The sequence below is a fragment of the Stegastes partitus genome, unplaced genomic scaffold, assembly GCF_000690725.1.
Source record: "Stegastes partitus isolate 25-593 unplaced genomic scaffold, Stegastes_partitus-1.0.2 Scaffold25, whole genome shotgun sequence".
NCBI classification, from domain to species: domain Eukaryota; kingdom Metazoa; phylum Chordata; class Actinopteri; family Pomacentridae; genus Stegastes; species Stegastes partitus.
This window is the reverse complement of record NW_007577756.1, coordinates 249,119-263,066: the sequence shown is the minus strand read 5'-3', so window position 1 is coordinate 263,066 and position 13,948 is coordinate 249,119. Positions and strand designations below refer to the sequence as shown.

The following is a 13,948-nucleotide window of genomic DNA, read 5'->3' as shown; positions in this document are numbered from 1 at the left end:
AGCCTGTCAAAAAACTGGCCCTCTACAGGTCCATGACATCAGAGCAAGTCAGAGCTCTTTGACATGGAATGTGTCGTCAATAGACAGTATGAAAAAACAAGGCTAGGAGCAGATGTGTGGCATCAGTTTTAAGCAGCTATGCCTACTGATGATTGGTTGATTTAAAATTACGCGGCACACCAACAAGAGAAGTTTAAAACTGTAACCCATATTCATATCTCACTCCCATTCAGGACAGACTAAAGGCAGGCAAACAGAACTACATATCTCGGCAAACGGCACTGAATCAGTATTTAGTAACCCTGACCCTGACAGTTTTTTTTACTTTATGTACTTCAGCGAGTATCTCTTGATTTTTGATTTCCTTGAAAATCAATTAAAACTCAGGGATTTTCTGAGCTGCTGTGCATTCACGGCATGTTTGACGTCTCTCAGCAGACTTCAGTGATTTTCACTGAGGGCAGCCTGGTGTCATGGAATGAAAAACATGCCAATTCAATAAGTAATTTCCAATCTTATCCCCACATACTTTTTTCACAAGTCATTTCATACCATGTAGTCTCAACCAAGGCTACAAGCAACGATTATTTAGACTGTAGATTAATCTGTTGGCTGTTTTGCTAAGTCATTGATAAGTTGATTAATCACTAAAATGTCAGAAAATGGTGAAAAGTGTTGATGTGTTTCCAAAAGCCCAAGACGACGTCTGCAAATGTCTTGTTTTCACTCAAAGATATTCAGTTGACTGTCACAGAGGAGGAAAGAAACCAGAAAATATTCAAATTTAAGATGCTTAAATGATGAAAAGATGCTTTCTACAACAATCACTCATACCAATTAATTATTGCCCAAAAAGTTGGCAATTAATTAAACTGTCACTTTTTCTATTAATGGTGCAGCACCGGTCTTAGCTGACTTATATTGTGCAGAGATGATTGACACACTGACCCTAACCTGCTTACTGTCGTGACAATCACTGTGTCGCCTCAGTGTTTTCAGCATCACTTCTGTCCTCCTGTCTGGAAGCAGAGCCTTCGTCTCACTCCAAACAGCGTGAAACAATGCTGTGATATCACGTGGGTGAAGGCCGCTCCGAAGTCTGCTTTGAATCATTGTCCTGCTGTAGAAGTCGGCCTCATTTCAGTTTCACCTTATTAATTAGCTGCAAAACATATGCATCCAGAATTTACTGATACTTAGAGGAAGAGACAACAGAAAAGATGGGAGGCTACCATATGCTGTGTAGCTACTCTTTTTATTATTAAGTAAGGGACTTCAGCTGCTGTTATGTTTGTATGTCAGATGACTTACACAGCTTGAATCATCAGCATTTAATGTTTTCTGGCATTGTGTAGTTTGTCAGGGTTATTTCAGAATTCCCCTCCGCCCACATTCAGGCTGGTTGTTACTGCTGGGCTTGTTTTCATCAACAGCTGCTCTTTTTTTTTAAACCTCCAAATACACCTTTGGTGGTTGTAGCCAAAGAGCTCCATTTTAATTTTATCTGCCGGCAGCAGTTGTTTCCCAAAGCACTCAGGTTTACTCAGATGTCGCTTTGCAGACCTCTGATAAGTCTCCCGTGTAGCGCTTGTTTGTGCATCAGTGGACGGCGCAGCAGCACTCCTGATAAACCTTCCTGCAGCTCCTTCCGAGTCGTGGGGGCGTCTTTCTTTGCTTTCCTGCTCAGCAGATGTGCAGTTTTATCTGAATGTTTTCTCAGTCTTCCAGATCTTGTCCTGACTTTTACAGTTCCTCTTCACGGCCGTTTCTTAATGAAGCTTCAAACAGTAAAAAAATGTGAGCTGGAAGCACTTTGATATCTTTTTTATATTCTTCTCAAGTTTTCCAGGCATCTTTATGAAACTACTTTTGCAATTATTGCAGCTATTGAAGCAGATCAGCTGAAGAACGGAAGAGGGATGCCAAAAAATCAATCAGAACTTTATGTGTCAGTTGTCAACAATTTTAAGAATATAATTTCTTGACAAGACTGTTTTCGTTGGAACTGTAAAGCCTCCCAACGATGAGGAAAGATTGTTTTGTTTTTTTTTGCAGAAGTTTTAAGGTCACATAAAGATGAAAACAACCAAAGCGTGAACTAGTTGAACAACCAGTGAGCTGTCTGCAGGTGGAGGCTGGAAACGTGAAGCTGAATTCATTTAGACCAAGTAAATGCTGCAGTTCTCTCTCTGCAGCTGAAACATGTACTACTATCAAATGTTTAATTTTAGTCCAGATTGATAATTACTGATCATTTTTAATGAACTATTTGTCAGTGGTATTTATTGCACCGTTTAGCAGTGAGAAACAGACCAATTAGCTGGTTTACATGCCGAGGTAAATATAATATAATAAAATGGAGTTATTTCACCTTGAAACCTGAAAGTGCATGGAGGTAACCAGGCTGAAATCAAGGTTGGGGTTTTGAGTGTCTTTCCTCCACACACCCTGACTTCAAGCCCTCTGAGAAGGTCGCCTGCAGGGTGTCACTTAGACGGAGGTCATGGGTGTTGTTAGACCATTTTATAACCACTTCCTGTGTCGTTCCTGTGACTCTCTGTTCATGTCTCTGTTCGTCCATCTGTCGGTTTCGTGTCTCTCTTTAGTTACTTCCTGTTTTGTTTTGAAATTGCCTTTCCTTGCGTGTCGCTTGTGTTTTTACTTCTGGTCTTTGTCCCTCTTTCACCTCCATTTTTATTGCCTGATTAGTATCACCTGTGTCTCATCTCTACGATCAGTCTCTCCCTCTGCCTGCTGACCTCGTGGTCTCCTGCTGGATTCTCCATGTCACTTCCTGGTTTGTGCGTTTGGTTTTTATTTAATTATGTTTGTGTGTCGGGATTTTTATTCGATTGTGCGTTTTGTTTTCTCGGGATTAGTTTCTTTCGATATTCTCTTTGGACTTAACTTTTATACGACCGGGATTCTCCAGCTGCCTTTTGTTTGCTCCTTGGCCTGCTTCAGTAATTTAGATTAAAATTTTGTCTTTTGTTACCAGATCCTTTGGTCTTCATCACAACACCCTCCTGACAGCAGCCTCCACCAGGCCAGGTGTAGATGAGTCAACCAGAGGCCCAGGTGGCCACGGACAAATGAACAGTAGGGGATCTGCGCTGCAGCCATGGGGAGTGTGATGGAGGGCGAAGAGGATCCATTATCAAGGTATGATAGGCTACTTGTGACGCCGGGTGGGAACACGCTTGGGTTTTTTTTCCAAGTAGTTGAAATTTGCGGAACATTATGTGCTTTCATGGTGCTGTGAATCCTGTGCAGTAAAGTCAGGCTCTTAAATTCTGTTGCAGTGTCCCACTGCTATTGATTACATGTCATACGTATCACTGTCGTTTAATTGCCTGGGCCCAGTGGACTTATTAATGTTGCACATTTGTGGGTGTTGGTTTGATTTGACAGATGATACGGCTGTGCAGCACATCATGAGTAACTGGTATTGCTTTACACTGACGCTATGCCGTGAAGAATTTCTCATTTGGCAGCTTCGGCTCCTTCATCGTCTCTCTTACAGCCTCGCAAGGAGGAGCTGAGACATGAGGAAAAGAACCAACGGAAGGGGAGCTACGAGGCACATCATGAGGTATATTCATGGCTCCTCAGACGTCCTGCCTCTTGAAAGCAGAAAGAAGATCTATTGACTGGCCTTTAAGATGGAGGACCAAAATGGTTGCAAGATGACGCGAAGAACAATCCTATAAGGTAAGTAGGAAATACACATTGTGTACCAGAAGTGCCAAGGCTGACAAATGTACATATAGATTTTTCCCTTCAGGCCTAATTTAGATTCAAAGAAGCACAGCTTTGTGTTCATCCTAACAAGGCTTTTTGCTTTCACATATCTTTCAGAGTTTTTTTCTATTTCTATCATGGAAAAAACATGTAAAAGTGGTCCACTGAAAATGGAAAACGGGATTTTTGGTGTTATTTTTGGTAAACAAACGAAACCTCTCCTACAGCTTTAGTGCATTCGGAGCAGCTGCAGCAGAGGTTGTATGTGTTAATGTGAGTCCGTCTCTTGTAGCTCGTGTTCACATAATTGTTACAGACCAAAAAAAACCAAAAAAACATTTTAGTGGCTGGAGGACAAAATTGATGTAATTTCCAGTGAAAAACATCTCACATCTTGTCGTCTGGGTTCTCTCCAAGTTCACACTTGTTGTTCTCCAACACTGTTGTACGCTGGGCTGCAAACATGTGACATCAATGTGGATGTCGAAAAATAATACACTCAGGAGTTGATTTAAAATGGAGACGTATGTTGTTGAATGACTGGAGGCAGAGTTTGGAAGATGTGGGTGTTGTAGTATTGGCAAGTGTTACGAGTATATCACTTCAGCTTCACCATTTTGATGCACAATAGTGAAGGAAGTCTGATGTAAAGTACGATAATTTAACTCAAACACACCTATAAAATGCCCTTTTTTTTTTTTTTTTAATTATTCACAAGACAGTTTGACATGCAACCTCCACATCTGGTGTCAAAAAGAAAAGCATCAGTTGTCTGGAAATGTTTCAGCTACATAAAGGATGATGTTGACTAAAAACAGGTACTCTGTTGCTGCCACTACACGACTCATGTGACTCATCTGTTGAACGTCCAAATCAGCACTACAAAGCTCTGAGTGCAAAGTCAGATTTGAAAGTTATCCAAACCAGAAAACTATTTTGGATTTCTATTCTAGTGGTACACCACAAGAGAAGTTCCAAATGGCTTTTTAAAAAAACTTCTTCAGATGTACTCTCCCACAGAATCACCTGAAACATCTTTGATTTCTTTCCCAGTAGTTACTGAAGTCATTTGCTGATTTTTTTTTATTTACCAGTATCTTGAAATCTTGCAGTTGACCATTGTAAATGTAAATGCATTTCTCAAGCTCAACCTTTTGCACCACAGAGGAACCCTTCAGTAGCCCAATATGGTTGCAAGCAACACAACTGCAGCTCATCTCCAGCCATGGACATTAATTCAGGATCAACATCAGTGTCAATGACTTATTATAAGGCTGTAATGTACTCTCTAATTGACAGTTGTTCAAATATTTCAGACGTAAAAATGTCAAGTTTTTCTAGTCTCACTCCGGCCTGGTGGCGATAAGGAGACTTTCTGATCCATTGAGCACATTGGTGTTCGATTTGGCTCCACATTTGTGCATCTGTTACTGACTGACTTTGGAGAAGTTGCTGCAGGTGAGAATGTTCTGAAAATATGGGGGTAAGAGGTTTAGCCACATTAGGGACTAAAAGGAAGGAAATTTTCTGTTGCAATTACTCTGAAAATCCACTTTAGAAGTTACACCTGCAAAATCTAATGCAATCAAATACAACAGCTCGTTTCTATGTTTTCAGTTTTTGTTGCTTCGATGAGTCTATTTTGTTTATGGTCATAATGACGGGTGGCATAATGGACTGCATTTCATTTAGAAGTTCCCAGTGAAAAATGTCAGTGTTTGGTTTTGTTCTTGTTTTATTTTTGAAAATTGTACTTTAGCTCCGTTTTTTTTTTTTTTTTTCCCAATGTGTTTCTCAGGTTGTAATGTTTCTTTAAAATGCAACACAAATGTGCACTTCCGCGTCGCTTTAAATTTACCGGATAGCTGATTGATGTAAAGTGTGTCCACTATCTGAGGGTCTGTGTAGACGTTTGTAAAAGAGACCAACATTTGATTGCACATGTGCACAAACTAAGTTAGTGCACAGTATCACTGTCATGCTATATTTGTGCTTTTTTTCTGCTCTATTTAAACTGTTGCACACATAGTTTTCACTTTTTAATGTTTTCCAGCCAAACACAGTGAGCAAAGCAGTTCTCCATCAATCTGGGAGTCATGGGCCATAACGTAGACCTTGTTTACATGCACATACCACAAGTCAGCAGCTGTCCATGGCAACCGTGAATTTGTCTGACCTGCTGTGTGAAAACCCCCATACTGAAAAATTCTGAAATTTCTGAAACTCTCCCAAAGGTGTGAGCTTATATAATTCCATGTACGCAATGATTTGTTAGAAGTTCAAGTAAGACAATGCTTAAAACTGATTTTTAAAAAAAATATTTTTTCCCTCCCTCAGATTTGACAGACTTAGATCCTCTCTGCACTGAACACCCCACTAAGAAAAATCAACCTAATAACTGAGTGTACTTGGTTTCCTACTGGCACTTTAATAACTGTTTAGTTCAGTTTGCTTTTACAGTTTCTTTTCAATTGAGAGTTCTGTTATGTTTTCGCACTGAGACCATAAGTCATGTTTTGTGCAGGCCTCTAAACTCAAAAAAAAAAAATCAATTAGCGAGTTTGAAAGGCATGTTAGCTTTAGGAAATAATCAAATTTATCAGTGCAAGAAGTCGTGAAAATGGAAAGAATTGTCAGATTATTCTGTATTTCTTATTTAAAATTTGCACAAAAAACTGTGCTCGTTTATGTAATATAGTACAGAACACTCCTGTTAACCGTATCAGCAAAACCTATCATAAAACTTCATAAACATAAAATTTGTGACCAAGCTGATCACGTCTAATCTGACGCTTTTCATTTTACTCTGTTACAGCGAAATCAAACATGCAGACACCACTGTCCTCTGTTGGCATATTCAGCACTAATAACTGTATTTACTGCTGTTATCAGTCACTCTCAAATGGAGCTGGGGTCCTTAATGTTTAAACAGGTCAGCTACATGGTGCATTCAGGACATTCTAACTCTGGTCAGTGCAACAGTCATTGTGACGCATGGAGCACGTCCAGATCACAAGTGTGCAACATGTGGGAGCAATAAACGTGATGAGTCAGGAGGCTGAGGACCTGAGTTACACGTGATTGTGATGTGCAATTTCTTCATCATGCTCAAACTGAAGGAGAGAGAGCAAATGTCACATTCAATCAGGACGATCCAACCTTCAGGTGGATGATGGTCACTGGTGATGAGAGGTGGCTCTGCGACCAAGGAGCAAGCACGTTTTCTTCAACATCCCTGTGCAAAATGAATTTGTCTCCCAGAGTCCCGCTGTGGCGTACTGAGGTGTTTGAGGAAAAGCATTTAGAAGAAATGAACCGTGGCGCAGTGGCAAGTGCTGCTCTGAATGGGCTGTGGGTCTCCTCTACAGTGAAATTCCAGTTGAAGGTTTGCCGTTTTGACAGTCTCTGGGGTTTTTGTGCTCATCTCAGATGGTGTTTGGCAGTTTTCCAGAACAGGACTTGGTTGCAGGAGCACTGTGTTACTGCACAAAGAGACTATGTTGATGGGGAAACAGCGGCCATATTTACATCTGGTTTTGGATATTTATAGACACAGCCTCCACTTCTTATTTGATCCTCCATATAAAGTAATGTCTACATGCCCTCATGACTTTTTCCTACACGCGTGAAAAAAATTGTTGAAAAATGATACGTACATGGCCTCAGAGTGGCATTGTTTTTTTTGTTTTTACGTTCTTTGTTCTTTTATAAAACTATCATAGGTCAAACTCCGGCATACCTATGTTCACTACTCATCAGCCGCTCACTTCGCAACAGCAACCTCATCCACCTCCTCATCCCCAAAGCCCGCACTGTCTTTGGCCGCTATTCATTTCAGTTTTTGCTGCAGCCCTCGACTGGAACCACTTACAAAAAACAATCAAACTCAGTGTATTTATATCTGTATCTTCTTTTAAAAATATGGTGAAGCAACTTTTTATTGAGTCCTGTACCTGCTTTTAGTGTATTTTATCTTCAAAGACTTTTATTGTCACGTTTTGTTTGTGTATTGTTTTCTTATGGATGTATTGTATTTTCTGCTCTGTGCTGCCTCTTGGCCAGGTTATTGTAAATGAGAACCTGTTCTCAATTAACCTACCTGGTTAAATAAAGGAAAAATAAAATAAAAATTTGTCTTTCTAACTGGACCTGTGATTGTACAGACCATCTTCGTTGTATTTAGGACTTATGTCAGCGACTGATTCGTATATTTCTACTTTTTGTTCTCGTGTAGAAAAATGTGTTGACTTGCTTAAAAGTCTAAATCTCCTCCGGTTTTTAATTTGTATTTTTTGTTAATTTTGACTTAATCCTTTATCATTTTGCCGCAGCACAGTCCAATTTCTCCCCAAAGCCAATTCTTATCTCACCTCAGTAAAGCCAGACTCACACACACACACACACACACACACACTTGAACAGATTACACACACTTCCCCTGTGAGCCCTCGACCCTCCACCACGGTGTCTACAACCTGTCTGAAAACACAAAGGTCTGTGCCTCCTGTGTACCTCGTGATGGCTCACACTGACAAGCTCTTGTTTTTGATGTACAGTTAGAGAAAGCATTTGCTTGATTGGATTGTAATCCCCTATTGTGAGAGTAAAGGAGCCACTGGCTATTTTTAGGTCTATTTGAGAATATGACAGAGCTTTAGTCGGAGGGCTGACGAGAAAAAAGAAAAGGCTGCATTTTGTTTATGGAGCACCTCCACAAAGCTGCGACGTGCTGAAGCTGCCACATGGAGGAACTTCAGCGTATTTACTGTAAGCTTGTGTTTTTGTTTTTTTTATGCATCCTTCAGTAATTAAAAGTCACACACCATCACTACGCACACACACTCTTCCCTGCCTGAAGCAACAGTAATTTCAGCTTGTGCATTCCTATTTATTTGACAAGTCAGAGGATGAATTTACATGATGACACTGATGCTGCAGCTTGGATTGTTCTGCTCATATGACAGAGATGTAATGAATATAACAGAGTACGTCATGGTGGAAAATGTTATCAGTTTCCCAACATATACTACTGCAAATAGAAAATGGATGGCTTCATATTATTCACATTTTTGTCAAGATAAACATCGCTGCCCTGTTAGTCTGTTAAAGTGATGACTTTGGGTCATTCCAGTATAGCTCACCTTTACATTAATGTTCCTCGTGGCTTTATTCAGACTTACCCACTAGAGTAATGGAGAGTCAATGGACGGCATGTTAGATGACTTATGATGCATGAGGTCAGAGTTTCTTACTGTAACATGGTCGATGAACTTGTGTCCCAGGAGAATTTGTTTTAAAAATGTTAAGCCATTTTCAACTGCAGGAACTTGGAGGCTGTTTTAGGGCAGCCTGAACCTTTTTGTGTTTGTTCCAACTGCAGGAACTGTCCCAGTAGAACCTCTTTCATGGGCAAAGAAACACCAGGGTATTTACTTCTGAGTAGCCCTAAAAAAAAAAAACAACTGTATAGGACTTGATACTGTCCTCATTGAATAGCAGTCCCCTTGTCTCTAACTTTGCCATCAGCATCATAAAATTCACCACATAACATGACAAATCCTTCATGTTACAGTTTTCATATTTCGCAAGTGCTCATAGAGCTGAAGTTGCATCCAGTCACTATCATTTGTTGGAAACGGGCTGATAATAGAACTGTTCCTGCAAATGTTTGTGACACTTCATGTCTGACCCGAATACCTTCAGTTGAAAGCTGCCTATTGCTGTTCAGGGCATTCTCCAAAACAATACACAGGATTAGGTTGCTGGTTTCACAGCGTCACTTCCTAGACTGTCGTGTGGCCCACTTTATGTAACGACGTCAGTACGTCATAATCTTGTGCGTGCTTATCCCTTCATGCTCCTGCCTGCACCTCGGACTAAAAATGTGACTAGGTTCAACTTGCTGTCACAACTTTTAAGGAGAAAGTGAACTGAGTGCTCATTCAGACGTGAGGCCAACACCATCAGTTGCCTTCACTTTTTAAAACTGAAATTGTTCAAGTCTGATCTTGTGTTTATACATTTAAAGACAAGTGTAATATACGGTTTTTCCTAGTTTCTCATCAATGCGGCTTCAAATGAGACATTCAGGGTTTTTTTCCAATGAGCATATGAAGGTCGACAAGGGTCCACATGATGTGAATATTATCTGCCTGAGATACATAGAGTGATCTACTGCACGTGTGGCAGTGTTTCTCAAACAGACAGGAAAGTAGTAACAACGACACGCTCCTGATGTCTGCAGCTCTCCATGTGCACGTCTACAAGAGAGTATAATCAAGGCTTCAGGTGGCAATCTCTGTTTTGTTCTCGCTGGTAGCCCCTATGGCAATGAGCTGCAATCGTGGTATGTTTTTGGACTTCATTTCCCCAAGATCCAATCAGTGTTGCCTGTGTGGTGATGTCAAAAACTGAGTTCACTGCACATGGAAGCAAAAAAGGGAATAATGTCCTGCTTCACACAGACGAGGTATACAAAGGTATACTGGGAGAATTTAGAAATGTTGCAATCACATAGTTTGTCCAGCAGAATGACTCTGATTTCTATTTATTATCCTCTCAGCATTCTCTGCAGCACATGTAGCAGAGTACATGTCACTGCTGAGTCGGGACACTGTAAAACACGCCATAATTTTCCCTTTTCTGTATAACTCTAACATACTATATGTATTTATATATCAAGAATATCAGCCAATATATTGACTTTGGATGTTTTTTACTCTAAAAACTAAATCTACATCTGTACCAAAAATCCAGTTTTGACTGGGTTCTATCTAGGGTGCTCATTCTTAACAGACTTTCAGTGTAAGTAATGAAAATGAGGTCTGTACTGTAATTGTCTAACTCAGCCTGTCGTTGTCTCACATTAACTCGGGATAGATTTTGGATTGTAGATTTTGTCCAAGGTCACTCACACTGATAGTCTATCAATAATCTATTATTGTGGGGTTTTAAGGAAAGTAGGTGAAGCGCTCTGATATCTTGTGTGTTTGTGCAGTAGATATAAAATTGAACTGAATTAAAATTAAAATGCAGCACAAAGGCATCTTTTCATTTGCAAATGTATACATGGGCCTGTGGGTATAGTTTTAAGACGGCTGCAAAAAAATGTGAACATATTTTTTAAAGTTGGAAAAATAATCTTGTCCCTCACTGTGAGGCATCATCATATATATTCTGGTCACTTGTTGACACTGAATGAAACATTCAAAGTGAAAGATTTCATGTTTCTCATGTTTGCACATTATGGAAATACTCCACCAATGCCAAGCATTACTGGAGACACACTGTACCAACAGTCAGACCAAGACTCTGTATTTGGAATGTCTTGCAACTTTAGTATCTCCAGTAAAACTTATAGTAAAGCTATTAATGTTTATTTCCCACGTCTGACCTTGTAATGAGCAGCCGGTCACTGCTTATAAGAGTTTAATATTTCTATTATTGTTATTTCATAGACATTGGTTTCCAACAATGATTTTTCTACACATTTTTCGTGGTTCGAACAGGCAGTGACTTGGAGTTTATTTGATTTGATGTCTGCTGTAATTGATGTTAGATGTACAGTATGTTGCTGTTGCCTGTAAGTGCAGAAAGTATTACTAGTCAAATGTACTAAAATATGAAAAGCAAAGTGACTGATCTATCATGACCTCAGAATAAAACTGATGATCAGTGTGGGAGCCACATTTTACTGTAGATGAGTGAAATGAGGCCAGATACAGTTTGTATTTGTAGTCTGAACCCCCTCAAAGGGTCACAAGTGGTGGCGTTCAGATTCTTTACTTGGATAAAAGTACCAATACATCCATCCATTATCTATCCATCCATCCATCCATCCATCCATTATCTATACACCGCTTAATCCTCACTAGGGTCACGGGGGGCTGGAGTCTATCCCAGGTGACTCAGGGTGAAGGCAGGGGACACCCTGGACAGGTCACCAGTCTATCACAGGGCTACACTTAGAGACAGACAACCAAGCACACTCACATTCACACCTACGGACAATTTAGAATCACCAATTAACCTCAGCATGTTTTTGGACATATGGGGAGGAAGCCAGAGAACCCGGAGAGAACCCACGCTGCACGGGGAGAACATGGAGACTCCACGCAGAAAGATCCCGGGTGTCCTCACTGGGACACGAACCAGCGACCTTCTTGCTGCGAGGCAACAGTGCTAACCACTGACCCACCTTGCAGCCCAGTACCAATACAGCAAAGTAAAAATACTCTATTACAAGTAAAAGGTTTGCATGAAAAAATCCTACTTAAGTAATTACATGGCAGCACAATGCAGTTGAAGTTTTGAAGTAAAAGTCCTGGTTTAGTTCCTCTAATTGATAAACAAAGTTCTTTGTTTTTTCTAATCTTTGATTTTGGTGAGATATTAGATGTTGAAACATTTATTAAAAAATACCTTGCAAGAAAATTAGGGAGCTGTTGACAACTCTAGAACCCAAAAGGTTGGATAAATACTCAAGTACAAGTACCTTAAAACTCCATGTTAGTGTAGTGGTTGAGCAAATGTACTTTATGTTCCACTGCTGCACATAATACATCTGAAAGGTCAAGGACTGATGAATGGGTAGGAAGAAGGAAAGACGATATTCTGCACTGATGATTCATATTCAGTTTGTTGGACTCCTCTCTGTTTTTTTGTAAGGGGCTGTTTCCATATTCAGGCTTCAAGCTGTTATTTAGATGAAACCATGTGGAACATCTGCAGGTAAATGTCGCTCTGGTTGAACTGCCTTTAAAACATCTGCAGTGGGACAAGAGGCCCGAACAAATTGTTCCCAAAAAAGGTTTAAGAAATGTACGTTCATCTCACATTTTAATCTGAAAAGCAGTTAAAGAAACAGACTGCTTTTGGGAAATGAATAGTGTATGTGGAAATCTAAAACATGCAAATAAAGACCAAAACCCACAAGTAGAGTCGCAGCAGCAACACAGTAAAGCAGGAGAAGCTCTGAATAGGCATGTTTGCATGAAGGCAAGTATCATTTTATGTGTTGCTTCTTATTCTGGTTTCTGGATATGCAACAAGTCAGGACATCGTTAATACTGAACAAAGTGGCTGAGATTTTAAGAAACACCTGTGCATGATTGATCGGAGAAAATGTGTTTATCTCAGGTTGACATTTGCGAACCAGAATCCTAATGCTCGTGTAAGCACAGCCAGCGTGATGCTCTGAAGGTGTTGGAAGGACGGATACAGGATTCTCTCTGCATGACGTCACTGCGGGTTGGGGGGAGGAGACAGACTGACCTGCTCTGTGAGGCGCCGTGTCCTCAGGAAGAAGCCCAAAAGACACCCAATGACCACAGCAAGCACCGACATGATGAGGAGCCCATTCTGTTTGCAGACGTTCTTCACCCTCACCCACACTGCGTCCAAAGCCACGGCCATCGTGAGTCACCTGTCCTGCCTCCTCCTCTCAGCAACCCATAAACCCAAAGCCTTAAAATCCAGGTGTGAGGACAAAAGCAGTAGCAAAAAAACCCAAAGTGAATAAAAAAAAATAAAAAAAAAGAAGCTCCGGGACAGGACAGAACGGGAAGCTATGTGAAGTATCCAATCCTCGTCTAAAGCACCTTCGGGCTCAGCATCCCGCTCGTCCTAACGCTGCGGCAATCTGCACTAAGCTAAGAGGATCCTCTCACTTTCCAGGCATCCCCTCCCAACCTGCTCCACCCATCAACAGCGCTGACCCACCGCCAGGGGGAGGGAACAGCTGGCAGCCATGTCCCAGGGAGTTAACATCACCAATCCTGTTAGAGCGCTACTGTATTAAACAGGTCTGAAGCTAGATTAAAGATCCATGAACAATTTGACAAAGGTTAACCTCACAGGCCTTCTGAGACTGCGACACAAACAGAAAACGGAGGGACGCTTGAGGTTTCTGGTCCAGAGCGGTTCAGGAACTCTTTGGCGATGAATCAGCAAAGCAGGTTCTCCATCAGTTGCACCATGACGTCTAGTACACTGTAGTAGTGATTAAAACACATCCATGTGGTAAGATTACGCCACCAGTTCTCCACCTATAGCCCCCAACATCAGTTAAAATATTTGGTTAGCTGAACCTCAAAACCTGACAGCAGGTTTGAAAGACAAACTATTTTTTCAAAGATCACAAAAAGTACGCCATTCTTCTATCTGACACTATAAAACCCTCAATCTACTCAACTGTCACGTGTAATTT

At 40.7% G+C, this 13,948-nt stretch overlaps 1 protein-coding gene across 1 annotated transcript in view; it reads right to left on the bottom strand.

Moving 5' to 3' along the window:
• slc1a7b (solute carrier family 1 member 7b) overlaps positions 1 to 13,155 on the bottom strand; it is a 52,243-nt gene extending 39,088 nt beyond the window's left edge. Inside the window, exon 1 of the mRNA XM_008296827.1 lies at positions 13,015 to 13,155. Coding sequence (XP_008295049.1) covers positions 13,015 to 13,155 — 141 coding nt within the window. The remainder of the gene's footprint in view (positions 1 to 13,014) is intronic.
• Between the last annotated feature and the right edge of the window lie 793 nt (positions 13,156 to 13,948).